We start from the raw sequence: 16,345 nt of genomic DNA, 5'->3' as shown, positions 1-16,345 counted from the left end.
TTTTTTAGAAAAACTAACATTTTGATTTAAAAATCGTGCATTGCTCATGTACTATACTAAATACACAACAATCAAGTGCAATAATTTATGTTGTTTTATACATAATAATACTTTTAACTATAATAGTCTGTGTAAATAATATAATATTTTTTATAATATAAAAAAGTATACATATATAATATAATATTTTATAACACGTGTCCTTCATACCAAGTGTAGTCCCAATCACCACTACACCGTACCAATTGGTTGTTGGTGTAGTGGTGATTGAGACTACACTTGGTAGGGAGGACCTGTGTGCTCCCCTACAACAACAATCGAAAGGGGAGTGGAACCTAATAACCTAGAACTGATCCTCAAATCTAGATTAGCCCAAAGGGTGAACCGGATAGAACACCCAAAACTCAATGCATATATGACGGGAATTAACTTATCCTTTATATATCTTATACAAAATTCCAAAGTCTATTTTTTTTTTCAAAATATGATAATAACATTTGTAAAATTTTGTTAATATGAAAGATATAAACCTATCAAAATGTATGTATAGTTAAATTGTTTAATAACTTATATCAAATGCGTAGTTTTATTAAAATTATTTGCATGTAATCATTAAATGTGTTGGATGTTGTGTAGCTATGCAATGTCCAAAACTTTAGTTGAGCGACTTTGATTTAGTGATTGTACGGTAAAAAGATATTGACTTCGATCTTGAAACCTGGCCTAATAGTCTAATAAATTCTAAATAGAAAAATTAAAACAAAAGGAAATGAAAATAGTATGGCTTTAAATATTGAAATAAACATAACTTTTTAAATCAATTTAGCGAATTCAAGAGACAATTTTAAGACATTTAAAATTAAATGGGGGAAAATATATGTAAAAAGAACATTTTTAGATATATAAATAAATGTCCATGCACTATTATAAGAGTTTTGTTAACCTTTTTATAATTAAGGTAGGGATAAATCTTAGTAATATATACTCCGTATATTTTATTTATATAAAATTATCAGTATCCATACCTATATACGAAGTATTTGTGTCGTATACTATATTTAATCAGCTGTTGGTTATATATATGCCTATTATATAATATATAGTTTTTGGCACAATGCTTAACTTAAGTCTATACATAATGCGACGGGTAAATAAAACATGTATATATTAGATTGATTGTAGCTACTGATGCGGATGGTATGATAAGAAAATTTTAGTTTTTTCTCAATGGGAGATATAAATAAATTAGTCCACTTCTTATATAGCTATGTGGAGTATTATTCAATTATTTTTCAATCAATAAAATAACATTATAAAAAATTAAAAGAAATTCAAATAACATAAAATACTATTCAAATAATGTTCCTTTAATTTTTTTTTTTATTGACCATTAGTACAAGTTCTTTAATAGTAAATGAATTACCTTTGTTTTTATTTTTATTTTTCCTACGGGTTTAATAATTTGATTTATAATCCGTGCATCGCACGGGAACTATGCTAGTTTTTCAATTCTGAGAGGAAAATTACTAAAAAAAAATTACTCAAAAATTCAATAAGCAAAGAAATCTGAGGAAATAGACTAAGGCGGCACTCAGGCAGTGGTGGCTGATAGCGGCACTCAGACGACGGTGGTGGCTGATAGCGGTATTCAGGCGGTCCTATTTTCATCTTGCATGTCCCTTCCTTTGAGCTGATTGGTCAAATTTCTGTTTAAGGTATACAACAAATTTTCGTTTTTGAGATTCTTAATTGAATTTTACGTTATTGTTTTTTAGCATAATGGGTTTTTTTGGGGGGAACTTCATATAAATGGATAATTATAACCGAATATTCCTCCGGTTTTTTCTTGGGGTTTTCTTTATTTTGTCTACTTTTTCTTTATTCCATTGTGGGTATGTCAGATTTTCATTGTTAATCTTTGATATTTGAATTGTTTGGAGAGTAATCTGAATTGGGTTTTTGATGATTTTTTTTGGGTTTCTTTTAATTTAGCTGAATTTCTAAAATTGATGAGAAATCTGGTTGAATTTCATTGTCTTCACTTGTCAGAAAGGCTTTAGGTGATTCAGTTTTTATTTTTTTTATTTATAACTAAACCTTTTAAAATTTTATTTGGTAAGTATTTAATTTTTAAGGTTGATGTTCTTGTGTTATATGGAGTGTGTAGCTAAATATATTGCCAACTATAGTATAAATTTAGAAATTCATAACAAATTCACACGTTGTTCGGTGTAATTAATGCTTAGTTAATGTCAAATATGTTCTAATTATAGTACCTCAGATTATGTTTAACAATTTTCAATTTTAAATATGTCTTGGCACTATGGTAAACAAGTCACTATCCCTTGTATTTTTTATGCAAGTCACTATCACTTGTGAAAAATGCAGAAACATAATCACTCTCCATTAAGATATTTTTGTATACCTTTTAGAATATTCCCTTTTGAGTGCAGATTTCTATAACGTGAAGTTAGTAGTCTTGTGTATGATTGTGGTTTGCGGTACATCCTAGTCTTATGTAGGAGATAGCCAGATAGGAAGTTAATAGATCTTTGTGTATAGTCACTGGAATAATCACTTTTGATGCTAGTCACTATATGGAATAATCACTTTTGATGCAAGTCACTATCTGGAATAATCAATTTTGGTTCATGTAGCCGACTCCAATTATGGACTTATGCTTTGATTGATTTGATAGGAAGTTAAAAGTTCTCATCTTAAGGCGTTACTTTCATGTTATATACTTATATTAGAGAAATTACTTTTATTCTCCTAGATAGCACACTTTTTTTTTTTTTTTTTTTTTTTTTGAAATAAGTACACTTGTTAATGACTTTTAGGAATGAAGTTAATTACATCAAGAATAAATTGAATGATTTAGATTTATATTTTACTGGATATAATGTACTCCGTTTGGTTTGTCTATATGATGCATGAATCAAATTTGGATTGCACTACCCCAATATGTCATTAGTTGCATGAAATTTGTCGAGTTTGCTAAGAAACCTCCCATATATGCTAAGGAGCGATTGATACCATTTAAGAAATGTAAAGTGGTCTAAAGGTTGTGAGTCGATTATTAGAAGCGAGAAAATTATCCAAGTAGCTTTCTCCAATTGATAACTTTAATGTTTAGGGTTTTTTTTTTAATTTTTTTTTTTTTTATAATTGATTGATTTTTGACACATTCAATTTAGGTGATGGTGAAGAGGTTGTGGTTAGTGGCAATGGTGGTGAAAATGTAGGTGGGTGGTTATGTGACAGTCATTGTCGATATTTTGGATGGGTCAGCGGTGGTTGGGCTTGGGGTTTTAGATGAGTGGTGGTTTTAAAGGGTGTTTTAACGTTGTTGGTTGCGGTGGTTTACGGTGGTTGGGGTTTTAGGCAAGTAGTGTGGTTTTAGTGAGTTGGTGGCTGAGATGGTTTATGATGATAACGGTTTTAGGTGGGTGGTGTGGTTTAAGTGGTTGCCGGTTGCCGTGGTTTAAGGACGGCTGCAGTGCTTGGGGTTTTGGGGGGGGGAGGGTGTGTGGTGTGGTTTTAGTTGATTAGTGAATAGTGGCTGTCCTAATTTAGTGTGACAGTAGTTCTTGAGGTTTTTAATTAGTTTGCAATGGTGGGTTTCATGTGGGGTGATGGTCAAATTGCATTAAGTCAACGAAAACCGGTTACTTACCTACTATAACAGTTAAAAAAAGGGTAAAAGACCAAGATGGGAATATGGGTGTTATAAGTTGGATTTATGAGTTATTAAGATAAGGTTGGATTAAAATCCATTTTTCCTATAGTTTAGAGCATTCCCACCAATGAGCAAAAATTGGTTTCCTCATTCTCTCTCTACCCACTTTCTCTTTCTTTCAACCCATGAGCATTTTTGTGATCATATTTTTATCTCATCAATGATCAAATTTTTTTTTCCCCATTCTCTCTCTAGTACATCTTCTCTCTTACTTTTACTAATATCATTTTATATTTCTCTCTACTATATTATTTTTAATTCTTTTTTTTACTTGTATTGTGGACCCCACATGATTACTATTCATCTAAAAAAATGCTCATTCTATGAGCAATTTTCATTTTGCTCATGAGCATTTTTCAATATGCTCATTGATGGGGAACATCTTCTACCATTTTTGCTCACCATTTTTGCTCATGAGCAAAAAAATGCTCATTGATGGGGATGCTCTTAAAGTGTTTTATTAGTTGTATGAGATTTAATTTCTATAAAAAGGAATATGTCAGTGTTATGTTTGATAGTGATAACTCGGTTGTTTGTCAAAGATCTTTTGGACACTATGAGAAATAGAAAGGAGATGGGAAAAGAGAGTGCAAAGTATTACTACCTTTGTCCCATGCAAATTGTATGAGATTTATTTTTCTATTTTGCAAAATCAACTAGATGGAGGGATTATGAAATGAATGAAAAAGGTGAATGGAGTTTTTACACAACCAAAATAATTACAAAGTTTTTGAAAAAGCATCTAATTGTTTTTGTTGCTTCTAATGTTTATCAAATTACTATAACTATCCCAAGAAGATGTACTTTATTTTTCCTTATATGGACTACTTTTGAGTTTTCCATGTCTTAATAGTTCTATACTCAGTAAATGGATGAACTAACAGTATAGTATAGGCACTTAGTTTGTAACACTAATGCAAAAAGAGTCTTATTTGTTATACATCTAGTGAGAGCTTGTTATTCTAGTCATCATGTATAATATACATCTTGTAAGAGCTTTATATAATTATATATGCTTTTAAAGAATGTGTATGTAAGCTTTCTACATGATTCTAACTTACCGCTCCTCACGATACACACACATATATAGCCCTGTACATAAACATGAGGTTGTACTTTTTGTTATATAACTTGTGCTCCGTTTGCTTTGGAGGAAAACATTTTCCTAGATAATAACTTTCCAATCACCTTTCCATTTTTCCAACATACAAAGGAAAATGCCCCTAACCTTTATCCTTTGTTTGTTGGAAAAATGGAAATTAAAAATCCAACCTTTGCACTTTTTTCTCCTAAAAATCCAACCTTAAGTTTATTCTACAAAAATCCAACCTTTATACCCCATCTTCATCTAAAGATCCATTACCTGTTGGTGAACGGTTTTTATAAGTTATATGCCACGTGTCAGCTTTTTATAGGTCTATTATTATTTTAAACAATTAAATAAAAAAATTAAAAGAAAAAAAATCAAAGCCCCTAACCCCCCTTTGACGGCCAAATGACCACCCTTACGCCGCCGTCCTGATCGGAACATCCCACCTCTTCCCCTTCCCCTCCCCACCTCTCCTTCCCCGGCAACCCAACCCGACCCCCAAAACCTCAACAGTCCTCCCCGATTAATTTGAATTGGCTGAATTGGAGATTTAATTTTTGCTGGCTGCTCTATTTGGCGAGGGAGATAGTGCGGTTGTCAGGGTTGAGCGAGTGAGATGGTGTAGTTGTCGGGGTTGAGTGAGGGAGATGCGAGGGAGATAGTGCGATTGTCGGGGTTGAGTGAGGGAGTGCGAGGGAGATATGAACGTGCACTAGTGTTTGCTGTCCAGGGTGTTTTCTTCAATGCTTACTTCCTCGCCTACATTGTGTCTCCTAAGCTTGCCCATCGTATTGTGGGTTACCTCAAGGAAGAAGCCATCCACTCATACACTGAATTTCTTAAGGAGATTGACAATGGAAACATCGAGAATGTGCCTGCTCCTGTAGTTGTCGGGGTTGAGTGAGGGAGTGCGAGGGAGATGGTTGAGTGAGGGAGATGCGACGCAGCAAGGGTCGAGTGAGGGAAATGCGGTTTGTCGGGGTTGAGATGCGGCGTTCTGGTTGCGAGGGAGATACGACAGAGGTGTATGTTGGGGTTTCAAGGTGTAGGCTGGGGTCAGGGAAGCAAGGAGTGTTAGGGGGGCAGGAGGGTTGTAGCAAGGGATGAGGGGCATTTTTAGGTGGCAAGGTGTTTTTGGGGTGGTGGACCGGTGGTTATGGTGGGCATGGAAGGGGGATGGGGAGGTAGGAGGATAGTGAATAATAATAATTAAACAAAAAATCCATTTTAACTTGTTTAACAGGTTTTAGGTTAAATGGATTTGTTGGAGAAGATGGGGTATAAAGGTTGAATTTTTGTGGAATAAACTTAAGTTTGGATTTTTAGGAAAAAAAAGTGCAAAGGTTGGATTTTTCTTTTCCATTTTTCCTTGTTTGTTTTGGCTAAGGAAGGAGAGCCATTTTCTAAAGGTGAAAAATCGCTCTCCGAAAAAGGAAAACAATTTTCCTTTGAAAAGCAAAAAAATGCCACATTTTCTAGTCTAATCTATTCTTTTACTCCCCTTGCTTTATCTTTCCATCGTTCCTCTTCTTTTAACTCCCATTTATTTTTTCTCTTTAAATTTTTCCATAATCAAACAAAGAATGGAAAATGTTTTCTACAAAAACGTATTCCATTGAAAATGGTTTTCCTTGAAAACATATTTTCCAAAAAAAAAAAAAATGGTTTTCCATCGAAAACAAACGGAACCTTGGTGCTCAAGGAATGAATTAGTCTTTCCATCTTCCTCTCTATTCAAACTTTTTTGTCTGAGATAAATTGTCAAATAATAGACTACTTCTTGTTTCACAGAACTGTTTAGTGTTGAACTTGTGTGCCTGATTGTTTGTGAATCTCTGACTGAATTCATCAATTACTTCTTCACTTTATTATTTTAAGCTTATTGTACAAGCACTTTTAAAAGGATGAACTGACTTAAGAGAGGATGATTTCTACAAGAAGTTCTCATATTGTCCTGTTTTAGAAATCACAATAATGCTCTATTCTGTTTAGTTCAAATCATCTCTTATCACTCTGTTCTTTTTGGATGACATACATGTCTTTTGTAGTTTAGAGTTGGTGACATATTTGTAATTTACAAGCACATCATGTTCTATATTGTATAATTGATGATGTAATGTCGATTAAGTTGGGCCTTACGTGGTTTAGATTAATATTCATTGTATTTATTATAAAAGTTGGGTTAATAATTTATGGTGCTTCAAAAAAAAAAAAGTGTAGCGTGGGTGGTGGCAGTAGGGAGTCTAGGGACATATGCTACTACTGCCATTTTTTTAAAAAAAATATGAAAAAATGTTATTTGTAACTGGCGTTAACATTTGCTAGTTACTAATAATATCCTAATTGTAACTTAATGCCAGTTAACTTAATGCCAGTTACGAATAATATGCTTTCTAATTTGAAAATAGATTATTTGTAATTGACGTTAAGTTAAGCCAGTTAGGAATAGTACATTATTTGTAACTAACATTAGTCGGTTATGAATAATTTTCACTAATTGTAACGGTGGCATTCGAAACCATCAATTGCCAGTTACAAAAAGTGAACTTCGCGAGTTATAAATAGCATTTTTTTTACTAGTATATATATAGGATATATCTTCTCAGCTTCAAATATTTCATATTCTTTCTTAATTCAGTAATACCAATTTGTGTTTAGTTTAAATTTGTTCATCAATTCTTCTTTATCATGCTATTAATACCTTTGCATGTTGGTCATGGATTTTCATAATTATTATCAAGCATATACAAGTTGAATTGTACTACCTCGATATGTCATATGTATGAATTTTGTTGAGTTTTCAAAAGAACCTACATTGAATCTAAGGGAAGATTGATGCCATGTAAGAAATGTGAAGTGGTTGGTTGCAAGAAATGAAGTCAAAAGACACATATTGTTTAAAGAGTGTTATTTGTCATTGAAGATCTGGTATTTTCATGTTAGGGGGGTTAAGTGTATGTTTGATAATGGTGACTCGTATATTAGTCAAAGATTTTTTTGTATATTTTGAGGAATTCAAAGGAGATGGAAAAAAGAGAGTGCATTGTACTATTAACCTAGAAATAATGTCGAACCAAAAAAAGAAAACTTAGAAAGAATGTGTGTTTGGAGTTTTTACACAACCAAAACATTTACAAAAGCATGTAGTTGTTCTTGTTGCTCCAAATGTGAAAGCATGTACTTTATTTTTCTTATATAAAATAAAACTGAGTTTCAGAGGCGAGACTACGAATGCTAACACTGAAAGTAAAGTGGTCCGGTGCAATTTTGTTAAATTGAGACCTAAAATCAATATTTTGAGGAAAAGTATGTTACTAAATTAAAAAACCAAGGCCCTTTTATAGTAGTTTCACTTAAGGGCCCCTATGCAGTCGACCAACTTGCTCAGAACCTTCGTTGTTGAGTTTTCAATGTCATTCTAGTTCTATACTCAGAAAATGGAGGCACCGTTTAAGCACTTAGTTTGTAACTAATAGTCTTATTTGTTATACATTTTACTAGAGCTTCTTATTGTAGTCATCATATATAATACACATCTTGTAAAACCTTGTTATATGCTAGCTTTATGACAATTTACTCATAGCTTTCTTGATGTTTCTAACTTAAGTTTCCGCACGATACATGTATTAAGCCCAACCAGTTGTGGACTTACACGTGTGCACACTGAGTCACGTGACTCAGTGCCAAAAAAAAAAAATTTAAAAAAAAAAGGAAAAAAAAAACAAAAAACAAGAGAAAACGGCCAAAAGGCCCAAAACGCGTGAAATTGAAACGAAAACCTCAGAACCACGCTGGAGGCCGGAGCAGCCAACATTCAGTGACTCAGTCAGTCGTTCGACGCATGACGCTAACAAGTAACAACTCGACTTCAAAAGCCCAACTCGACTGCTGTCCGTCAAGGCTTCAACTCGACCGCTGCGCTGCCACCGAGCAGGCGAGCAGTCGTCAGTCGAGCACGGAGCACCGACTCACCGAGCCACCGTCAATTGAGCTTTGAGCAAGCATCCAAGCAGTGAAGCAGCAAGGTATTTATACTTTATAAGTTTTAATTTGTTTTGTTAATTATAATTTTGTATAATTTTAGTCATTTGATTGATTAAATTGAAATGAATTGATGATTTGTTGTTCATTATTGATTTATTGTGTAAATTACCTAATTAATTATATTTTTAATTTCAGTCATTTATTGATTTATAAATTATAATTTCATAGAATTATAGTCTTGAAAATTTGTAATTGACTGTTAGTTTGTTGTAATGTTGTTCATTGTCAATTTGTCACATTGTGGATTTGTCATTTGTGGTGTTGAATTGTTGAAAACTTGAAATGCAGAATTGTTGAGTAGTCTTGAGTACTATTGGTACTTTGTAGTCGCCCAACACATTGTGGTTGTACTTTAAATTATATAACTTGGTGTTCAAGGAATTAAATTAGTCATTTCCCCTTCCTCTCTATTCAAACTTTTTTTTCTCGGATTGTCTAATTATAGACTCTCTTGTTTTAGAGAACTATTGATGCTGAACTCTCTTCTGCCCGATTGCTCCTGGAATCTCTTACTTAATTCATCAAATACTTCTTCACTTTAGGTAAGAAATTCCTCTTTCACATTTTTTCATAATAAAAACATATATAACATATGTCTTCTCAACTTTTGCGGTTTCATATTTTTTTTCTGGGTTATATAATAATACAAACTTGTGTTTAGTTGAAATTTGTTCATCAATTCTTCATTATCATGGTATTTCCTTTGCAAGTATTTTCCTGGTAATTAACCCTCATATACAAGTTGAATTGCACTAGCTGATATTTCATATGCATGAAATTTATTGAGTATTCTAAGGAACCTCCCTTGAATGTTAGTGAAGATCAATGCCATGTATGAAATGTAAAATGGTTAGTTGGTAAAGAGTAAATGAAGTCAAAAGACACATATTGTTTAAAGGGTTTTATTAGTTGTATAAGATCATATATTTTCATGTTATAGGATAGCTTGAGTGTATGTTTGATACTCTGGTTGGTTTAATAGTCAAGGATTTTTTGTACACTTTGAGGAACTCAAAGGAGATGGAAAAAAGACAATGCATGGTACTATTAACTTAGGAAGATTAGGGTGTTGTTTGGTTGCATAAAAGAAATGGGGGAAATAGAAAATCATGAGAATTTAAATATTGGGGTTTTGTTTGGTTGACCACAAAACATAAAAATGTGGGAATTTCAAATTCATGGGAATTTTCAATTCCCACAAAACATGGGAATTAAATTACCAAGTGCCCCCTTGGTAACTTGAAATTTCCATGATTTGCAAATTCCTCCATGAATAACAAACAACTTTCAACAATTCATGGGATCTCTAATGTGGGAAGTTAATTCCCATAATTTGTCAAATCCCATGGGAAATTATTTCCCTTGTCAACCAAACGACCCCTAGGTGTATGGATTTTTACAGAACCATAATAATTACAAAAGCATCTAAGGAACCTCCCTTGAAGCTAAGTGACGATCGATGCCATCATTTCCACGTATGAAATGTAAAATGGTTAGTTGTTTTTTTTTGCTTGAGATTGGTTAATTATAGTCTTTCTCTTATTTCAGAGAACTATTGATCGTTGTTGGAGTCTCTTACTTGATTCATCGGTTATTCTTCACTTTCTCTTTCTCGGTAAGAAGTTCGTCTTTCACATCTGTTCTTAGAAGCATATATAAGATATATCTTTTGAACTTTTGTAATTTCATATTCTTTAATAATTGTGTAACCAGCTTGTGCTAAGTTTAATTTGTTCATCAGTTCTTCTTTATCATGCATTTTCCTTTGCATGTATTTTATTCATGGATTCTGATAACTATTAAGCTTATACAGATTGGATTGCACTACCCGATATTTCATATGCATGAAATTTGTTGAGTTTGCTAAGGAACTTCCCTTAAAGCTAAGGAAAAATTGATGCCGTGTAGGAAATGTAAAGTTTAAAGATTGTCGCGAGTAATTGAAGTCAATTAAGTCAATTGACACATATTGTTTATAGGGTTTTATAAGTTATATAAGTATTTTCATGGTAAAGGGATATCTAAGGTAAGTTTGATAGTGATGACTAGATAGAAAGATTAGGTGTATGAAACTTTTAACAACCAAAATAATTATTAGAAAAAGCATCTAATTTGAGAATTTTAATGGTTTCAGCAGTTAGACAATAAAGTGCCGAAACAATGAAAAATTCTCGAGTTAGACAATAAAGTTTGAATACAATAAAGTTAGACAATATAAATTTTCCCTTATGTATTCAAACTTTATTGTCTAACTGACAATTTTTCATGGTTTCAGCAGTTGATGTCGAATTGGTCTGTCGGATTTTTCTGCAATAGTAATACTTTCCTCTTTCATTTGTGTTCTTGAGATCATGGATATGATATGTCTACTGAATTTTGCGATTTTATCTTTTGTCTTATGTATTAATTCTGTATTACCAGCTTGTGTTTAGTTTGAATTTGTACATTCACGTCAATCCTCCTTTATCATCTTTCATTAGTTTTATCAATTTATCACTGTTTTTTTTTCTTGATTTGAAATGTATTAATTGGAAATAGTAATAAAGTTGTATGCATTATTTAGGTTATGGATTTTCCCGATGATTACAGAGCACAAGTCGCCGAAGATAGAATTTCCATTAGTTGTGGTGATAATGTACTACAATACAAGCAAATAAGGTTAACTGAATTGGAATCAATGGAGTCTCTCCATCATTGTTTGAGAGAAATGGAGAGCAATGAGTGGTTTCCTACTATTCTTTTTCCATTTACTTTTGAGGGTTCTAACAACCCAAATATAGTAATGGTTAAGGTAGTTGATGGCAAACCAATCTCAGAATTTGATGCGAATTGGTTTTTTCCAATCCTGAAGGTTCGCAAAGGCTTCAAGTTGGAGGACAAATCCTTCAATAATGTGCGTTTGTATGCTAGTATGGGTTTTAAAAAAGTTATATCAAATATTGTCAAGAATGTTGTAACATTTAAAGACAAAGCTTTTAGATCCATATTGGATTCTCAGCATATGTACATTGGTGAAGGCAATAAAGTTGTTTTTACTAATTATGAAAAAAGAGGTATATATTAGTACATCTTTATTTCTTTTAAATTTAATAATATAAGCTATTAAAAAAAAAAGATTTAATAATATAATATAAGATTGATTGATTTTTTTCATTCATTTTGATTTTGTTTTTTTAGAAGCGCATCATGATTGGATGTTTGAAGCAACTGAGTTGTCCAAGTTTTTTAAAAGCATAGGACAATATAAGGCAAGGGGTTCAGCTACCATATATTCAGAACTGAAAGCCTTTGGTGATTGGTTGATTACAACTAGTCATAATGATATACTTGGGTGAGTAAAACGAGTTAATCATATTATTATTTATTTATATTTATATTTCCTAATTTATGTTGTATGTTAAATGATAATATAATATATGCTACGTATGCAAATTAAAGTATACATTTAATTTTTGTAAAATTTTATTATTATATAATGAACATTATGCCATGATCGGTTTAAAACGAAAGTTCATTATTGTCTATTCATTTAAAAAAAAAATATGAAAAGTTCACTGTTGAATGACATTTATATACATTTGATTTTGATTCTAAGTTTAGTTGATTTAATTGATCTTTTTGTTTGTTTACAGAGACTTTAATATGGTTTTCAAAAATGTGATTTTTTGGAATGATAGAATGAGAATCGAGTATATCATTGAATTATATGATTCTTTGGAGAGTGGTCGATGTGTAATATATCCTGATGCTGAAGATGCGTTTGCGGATGCTGAAAATTACAAGATGTCAAGGCCGACAACTAGAAATTTTCAAAATATTATTAGTAATTCAAAAAATGCAATTCTGATACATGCGCAAATACAGGCTGACAATGACTTTTTGGATAAATCTGACAAATTTTTTCAAGGATTTCGGACTACATATCCTAGCTGGCGGCGTTCAAATGTAATGGGAGCAACTCCTCATATGATTGGAGCAACTCCTCAGTTGAGATTAGAATACTTGATATTAGAGCAAGGATTGACTCGTTTACGAGACATGTATCGACACACCTTCCAACTCACAAATGTAAGTGAATTTTACTTTTCATTTAATTATTGTTATCAATATTAAGTCTATTTAATTATAGATTTGTAACGATAGAATATGATTTTTTCCTTTATAATATAGGTACTATGTCCACTTGAAGAAGTGCAACATATGTATCAATATGTTTTTCCTATACATATGATTGCTTTTGCAAAATTGCAAGATCAGATTCAGTTTGATGCTACAAGCAATGTTCAATCATTAGGGATGCTCAAGGAAGGAGATAAATGAAAGGGACCAAGGGAGAACAACAAAGGCGGTTTAGCAAACTGGATTAGGAAAGAATTTGTCAATTTTCATCTATTCTAACCCTTTTTGTAATGGACTTGATGTGTGTTTGGGAGTAATATGTAATTGTCAAACCTTAGGAGTTAGTTGTGGTCAGTAGTATTAGAACTTAACTAATTTCGGTTGGCTTATTTTGCCTTTCATTTAGACAATGAACGAGTTTACTTATTGCGCAATTCAGTATATATGTGAAGTTGAATTCATGCTTTTGAACATCAATGAGGCTTAAATTTTGCATGAAATTAGTTACTAAGACTAGTATTATATAACTGAGTTATTGCATTCTCTTATATGGATGATGCTCAATTGGGAAAATTTGATGGGAAAATTTCAATAAGGACTGGTTATGTGGCTCAAAAGTATTCAATATGCAGCATTCACTCACCTTGTGACGATGGCGAAGAAGTTACCAATGCTGTTAGTAATGATGCTGGCTATTAAATAAATAGGAAAAGGCAGAGTTCCTATGGAGATGATGAATAGATGGAAGATGAACCAATGGTGGTAAGGAAGTGTTCAAACCATGTCATGTAACATTTATAAATCCAGTGGAGCAATTAGTTATTGATGGTTGTGGTTTTACCAGAAAAAGCTTATACCTAGGCCTGAGTTCGATGACATGGTATGCAAAATAGTTTACATGATTTATACCTGTAATTAACATTGCTTCAAAGTCACTAAGAAAGTATAGTTTTGTGATTGCAGATTTGCAAGATAGTAACTTACAAAAGGAGTGCAAGTGAAGAAGGTAGAAAATGTTCTTTAGGTGCAGAATACTTTTACACAAATGGTAAGGTTGCTTCATCTGACTGGTTCACTGTCCACAGTTTTCAACTATCTTAGGAATTAAATTTTGCTGATTCATGATAGTCAATTACTCGTTGGACAGAATGTATTGTAATTGGTTGGCTCTCTTCCATTGCCATTGCAGGATCAGAGCTGTTAAGCCATTTAGTTTAATAGCTGTCATTTGCCAAGCTATAAATTATAAAGAATCAATCGATTGCACATTGGGAATGGTTTCATAGGCAGCAGTGGCGTGTCTTAAATGGTTTTGTATCAGTGTAGCTATGCTCTTTTGTGCACTAGGAAAATGGACATGGTGATAATCTGGGGTATTTGATCATTTTTTATGGTTTAAGAATGCTTATAAGGGATGTCTAGTCTCTGTTTCGTTCTGGAACTAACTTAAGTGGTTGTCCGTTGTTGTCAGTTTTGGACTTGATTTGGAGTGTAGTTTTTTTGGGTATGCAGGTCCACTTATGTGTCGTAACCCTTTTGATGGTGTCTGTAGACATGTAACTTTAGTTTCCAGTTGACATATCTAACCATGCGTCCATGCTCTTATCCTGCTGAAGTGTTGCTCCTTATGTTTGCTATTAACTTTTGACATATGAGGAAGGCAGGGGGTTGCGATTGTAAAAACTGCTTTCCCAAAAAAAAAAAAAAAAAAAAAAAAAAAAAAACCATTGGTCTTGGATCCTAAGAGGTCTAAACTATTGGTTGGGTCTAGTAAGAGATTGAGGTTTATTAGAGTTCTGAACTTGGCCAAATAGAACTGTAGGGAGATCAACATGTGCCCTCTGTGCACGCCACTGACTATTATATTAGTATGCTTCATGAGGATACATTGAAATAATGCGATTTCTGATGTGATTTCGGCCTCAAGTAACTCGCCTTCCTACGGGTTCCCTTGCCGATCTAGTGACACACCAACCACGCCCCTTCCCTTTCTCCGATCATAAAGCCTTCGGCTTTCTAAAGTCTCTGCATTTCATTGTATCCGGGTCATAAAGTGTTGACAGGAAAATAGGCAAAGTTGTCATTAGGAAAGGACTGTCATGGGGGGGGGGGACTTGAGCGTGTATCACAGTTTAGATGATAAGAGAAAAGCAATAGGTGCACTGTAGATCAATGTGTGCCACAAGATGATTTTGAAATTCTATTCTTAAACTGAAATTTGAATGCTTGGACATTGCTTATGGGCAGGGTGACCTTCATGAAGATTTCGTCATGTGTTGTACAGTTTATGAAGAGATGACTAGTATGGCTTTTCAACAGACTGTCAGTAGTTGAGATGTGATGAGGATAGCATGGTGGAAAGGGAATTAATGAAACCATTCTTTGGCAGGAGGTGATTTCATTTTATTTGTCTTTTATATCTGCTACAGATAGACATAGCATAGAACATAAGCATGTAAGGTACAATTTCATGGCTTTGGTAATTGTAACTTATCATCCCCTTGAAGAGACCTAGTTCATGCAGGCGATATATGTAAGGTATTGCTACACCTATCTTTACTCTTGGCCTTTGAAACATTTGTGGTGAAATGCAGGCTATTAAACTTGTGCGGAAATATGTCCCTAAAAACTTGATTTTTCATTATTAATTTTGTGCAAAAATATGCTCATTACATGACCCCATTTGCAAACTATTAACTCCACAGTTTTGGCAGCATTAAGACTTTCATTGCATCTACTATGGAAAGCCCACACTATTAGGTAATAAATTTGTAGATTATATTTATTATTTGTTCGGGGTTTGGACCAACTAACCAAGTATTTACCTATGATGTAGGAAAACAAAGGTGTTGTTTGCTTGGGAGTCGAAGTTAATTCCATGGGAAATTAGGCTTCCTGGGAATTGTGGAAGTGAAGTGTTGCTTGGTTGGTTGGTTGTAGGTGTAGGAAATTTGATTTTCTGAGAATTGAGGAAGAAGGCATGCCTTTCTTTTACTGGAAATATAATGATGAGGAAGAAGAATATCTATTCAGAATTAATTAAGTTGGAAAACATACAGGATAATGCTAGATAGGTGCTGGTTGTTTGTGTTTCTTTTTTTAAATCATGCTAATTTTTTGAATTACCTTACATTTTTGTTGCTTAGATCAGCCTAAAGTTTACCTTATATTACAACTGTGATTGGATGTCTCTGATCTTATTAAACCTGTTTTTCATATTAATTTGTTTGATCTTTTCATTTTTTTATGCTTTTGTTTCTCAATTGATGGAGTATTGATATGTTTTAATCTATTTTGCAGCATCTATTTTTACGATTTCTTTATTTTATCAGGCTGCTTTTGTGTTTGATCAG

General features: G+C 33.0%; 1 protein-coding gene across 6 annotated transcripts; it reads left to right on the top strand.

Annotated features, from left to right (window-relative positions):
- The first annotated feature begins 8,626 nt into the window (after window positions 1-8,626).
- Window positions 8,627-15,577, top strand: LOC145615949 (uncharacterized). 6 transcript variants are annotated; one of them, XM_081670807.1, is made up of 8 exons: window positions 8,627-8,854; window positions 9,336-9,415; window positions 11,437-11,926; window positions 12,051-12,204; window positions 12,506-12,941; window positions 13,044-13,872; window positions 13,956-14,040; window positions 15,240-15,577. In XM_081670807.1, exons 3-6 carry the CDS (start codon window positions 11,440-11,442, stop codon window positions 13,191-13,193), a joined length of 1,227 nt encoding a protein of 408 aa, XP_081526933.1. In that variant the 5' UTR covers window positions 8,627-8,854; window positions 9,336-9,415; window positions 11,437-11,439; the 3' UTR covers window positions 13,194-13,872; window positions 13,956-14,040; window positions 15,240-15,577. The 6 variants fall into 6 exon arrangements, with proteins under 6 accessions (XP_081526933.1, XP_081526986.1, XP_081527034.1 ...); XM_081670860.1 differs by adding an exon at window positions 10,422-10,488 and having other exon boundaries at window positions 13,044-14,040; XM_081670908.1 differs by adding an exon at window positions 10,422-10,488 and having other exon boundaries at window positions 9,319-9,415; window positions 13,044-14,040.
- The last annotated feature ends 768 nt before the right edge of the window (window positions 15,578-16,345 follow it).

Source organism: Chenopodium album, chromosome 1, assembly GCF_948465745.1.
Source record: "Chenopodium album chromosome 1, dcCheAlbu1.1, whole genome shotgun sequence".
NCBI classification, from domain to species: domain Eukaryota; kingdom Viridiplantae; phylum Streptophyta; class Magnoliopsida; order Caryophyllales; family Amaranthaceae; genus Chenopodium; species Chenopodium album.
This window is presented reverse-complemented; position numbering and strand designations above follow the sequence as displayed.

Coding starts and splice junctions, on each gene's coding strand:
- LOC145615949 (XM_081671034.1), top strand. CDS start 11,440: ATGGATTTTCCCGATGATTACAGAGCACAAGTCGCCGAAGATAGAATT. Junction 12,205..12,505: donor AGTCATAATGATATACTTGG/GTGAGTAAAACG, acceptor GTTTGTTTACAG/AGACTTTAATATGGTTTTCA. Junction 12,942..13,043: donor ACACCTTCCAACTCACAAAT/GTAAGTGAATTT, acceptor TTTATAATATAG/GTACTATGTCCACTTGAAGA.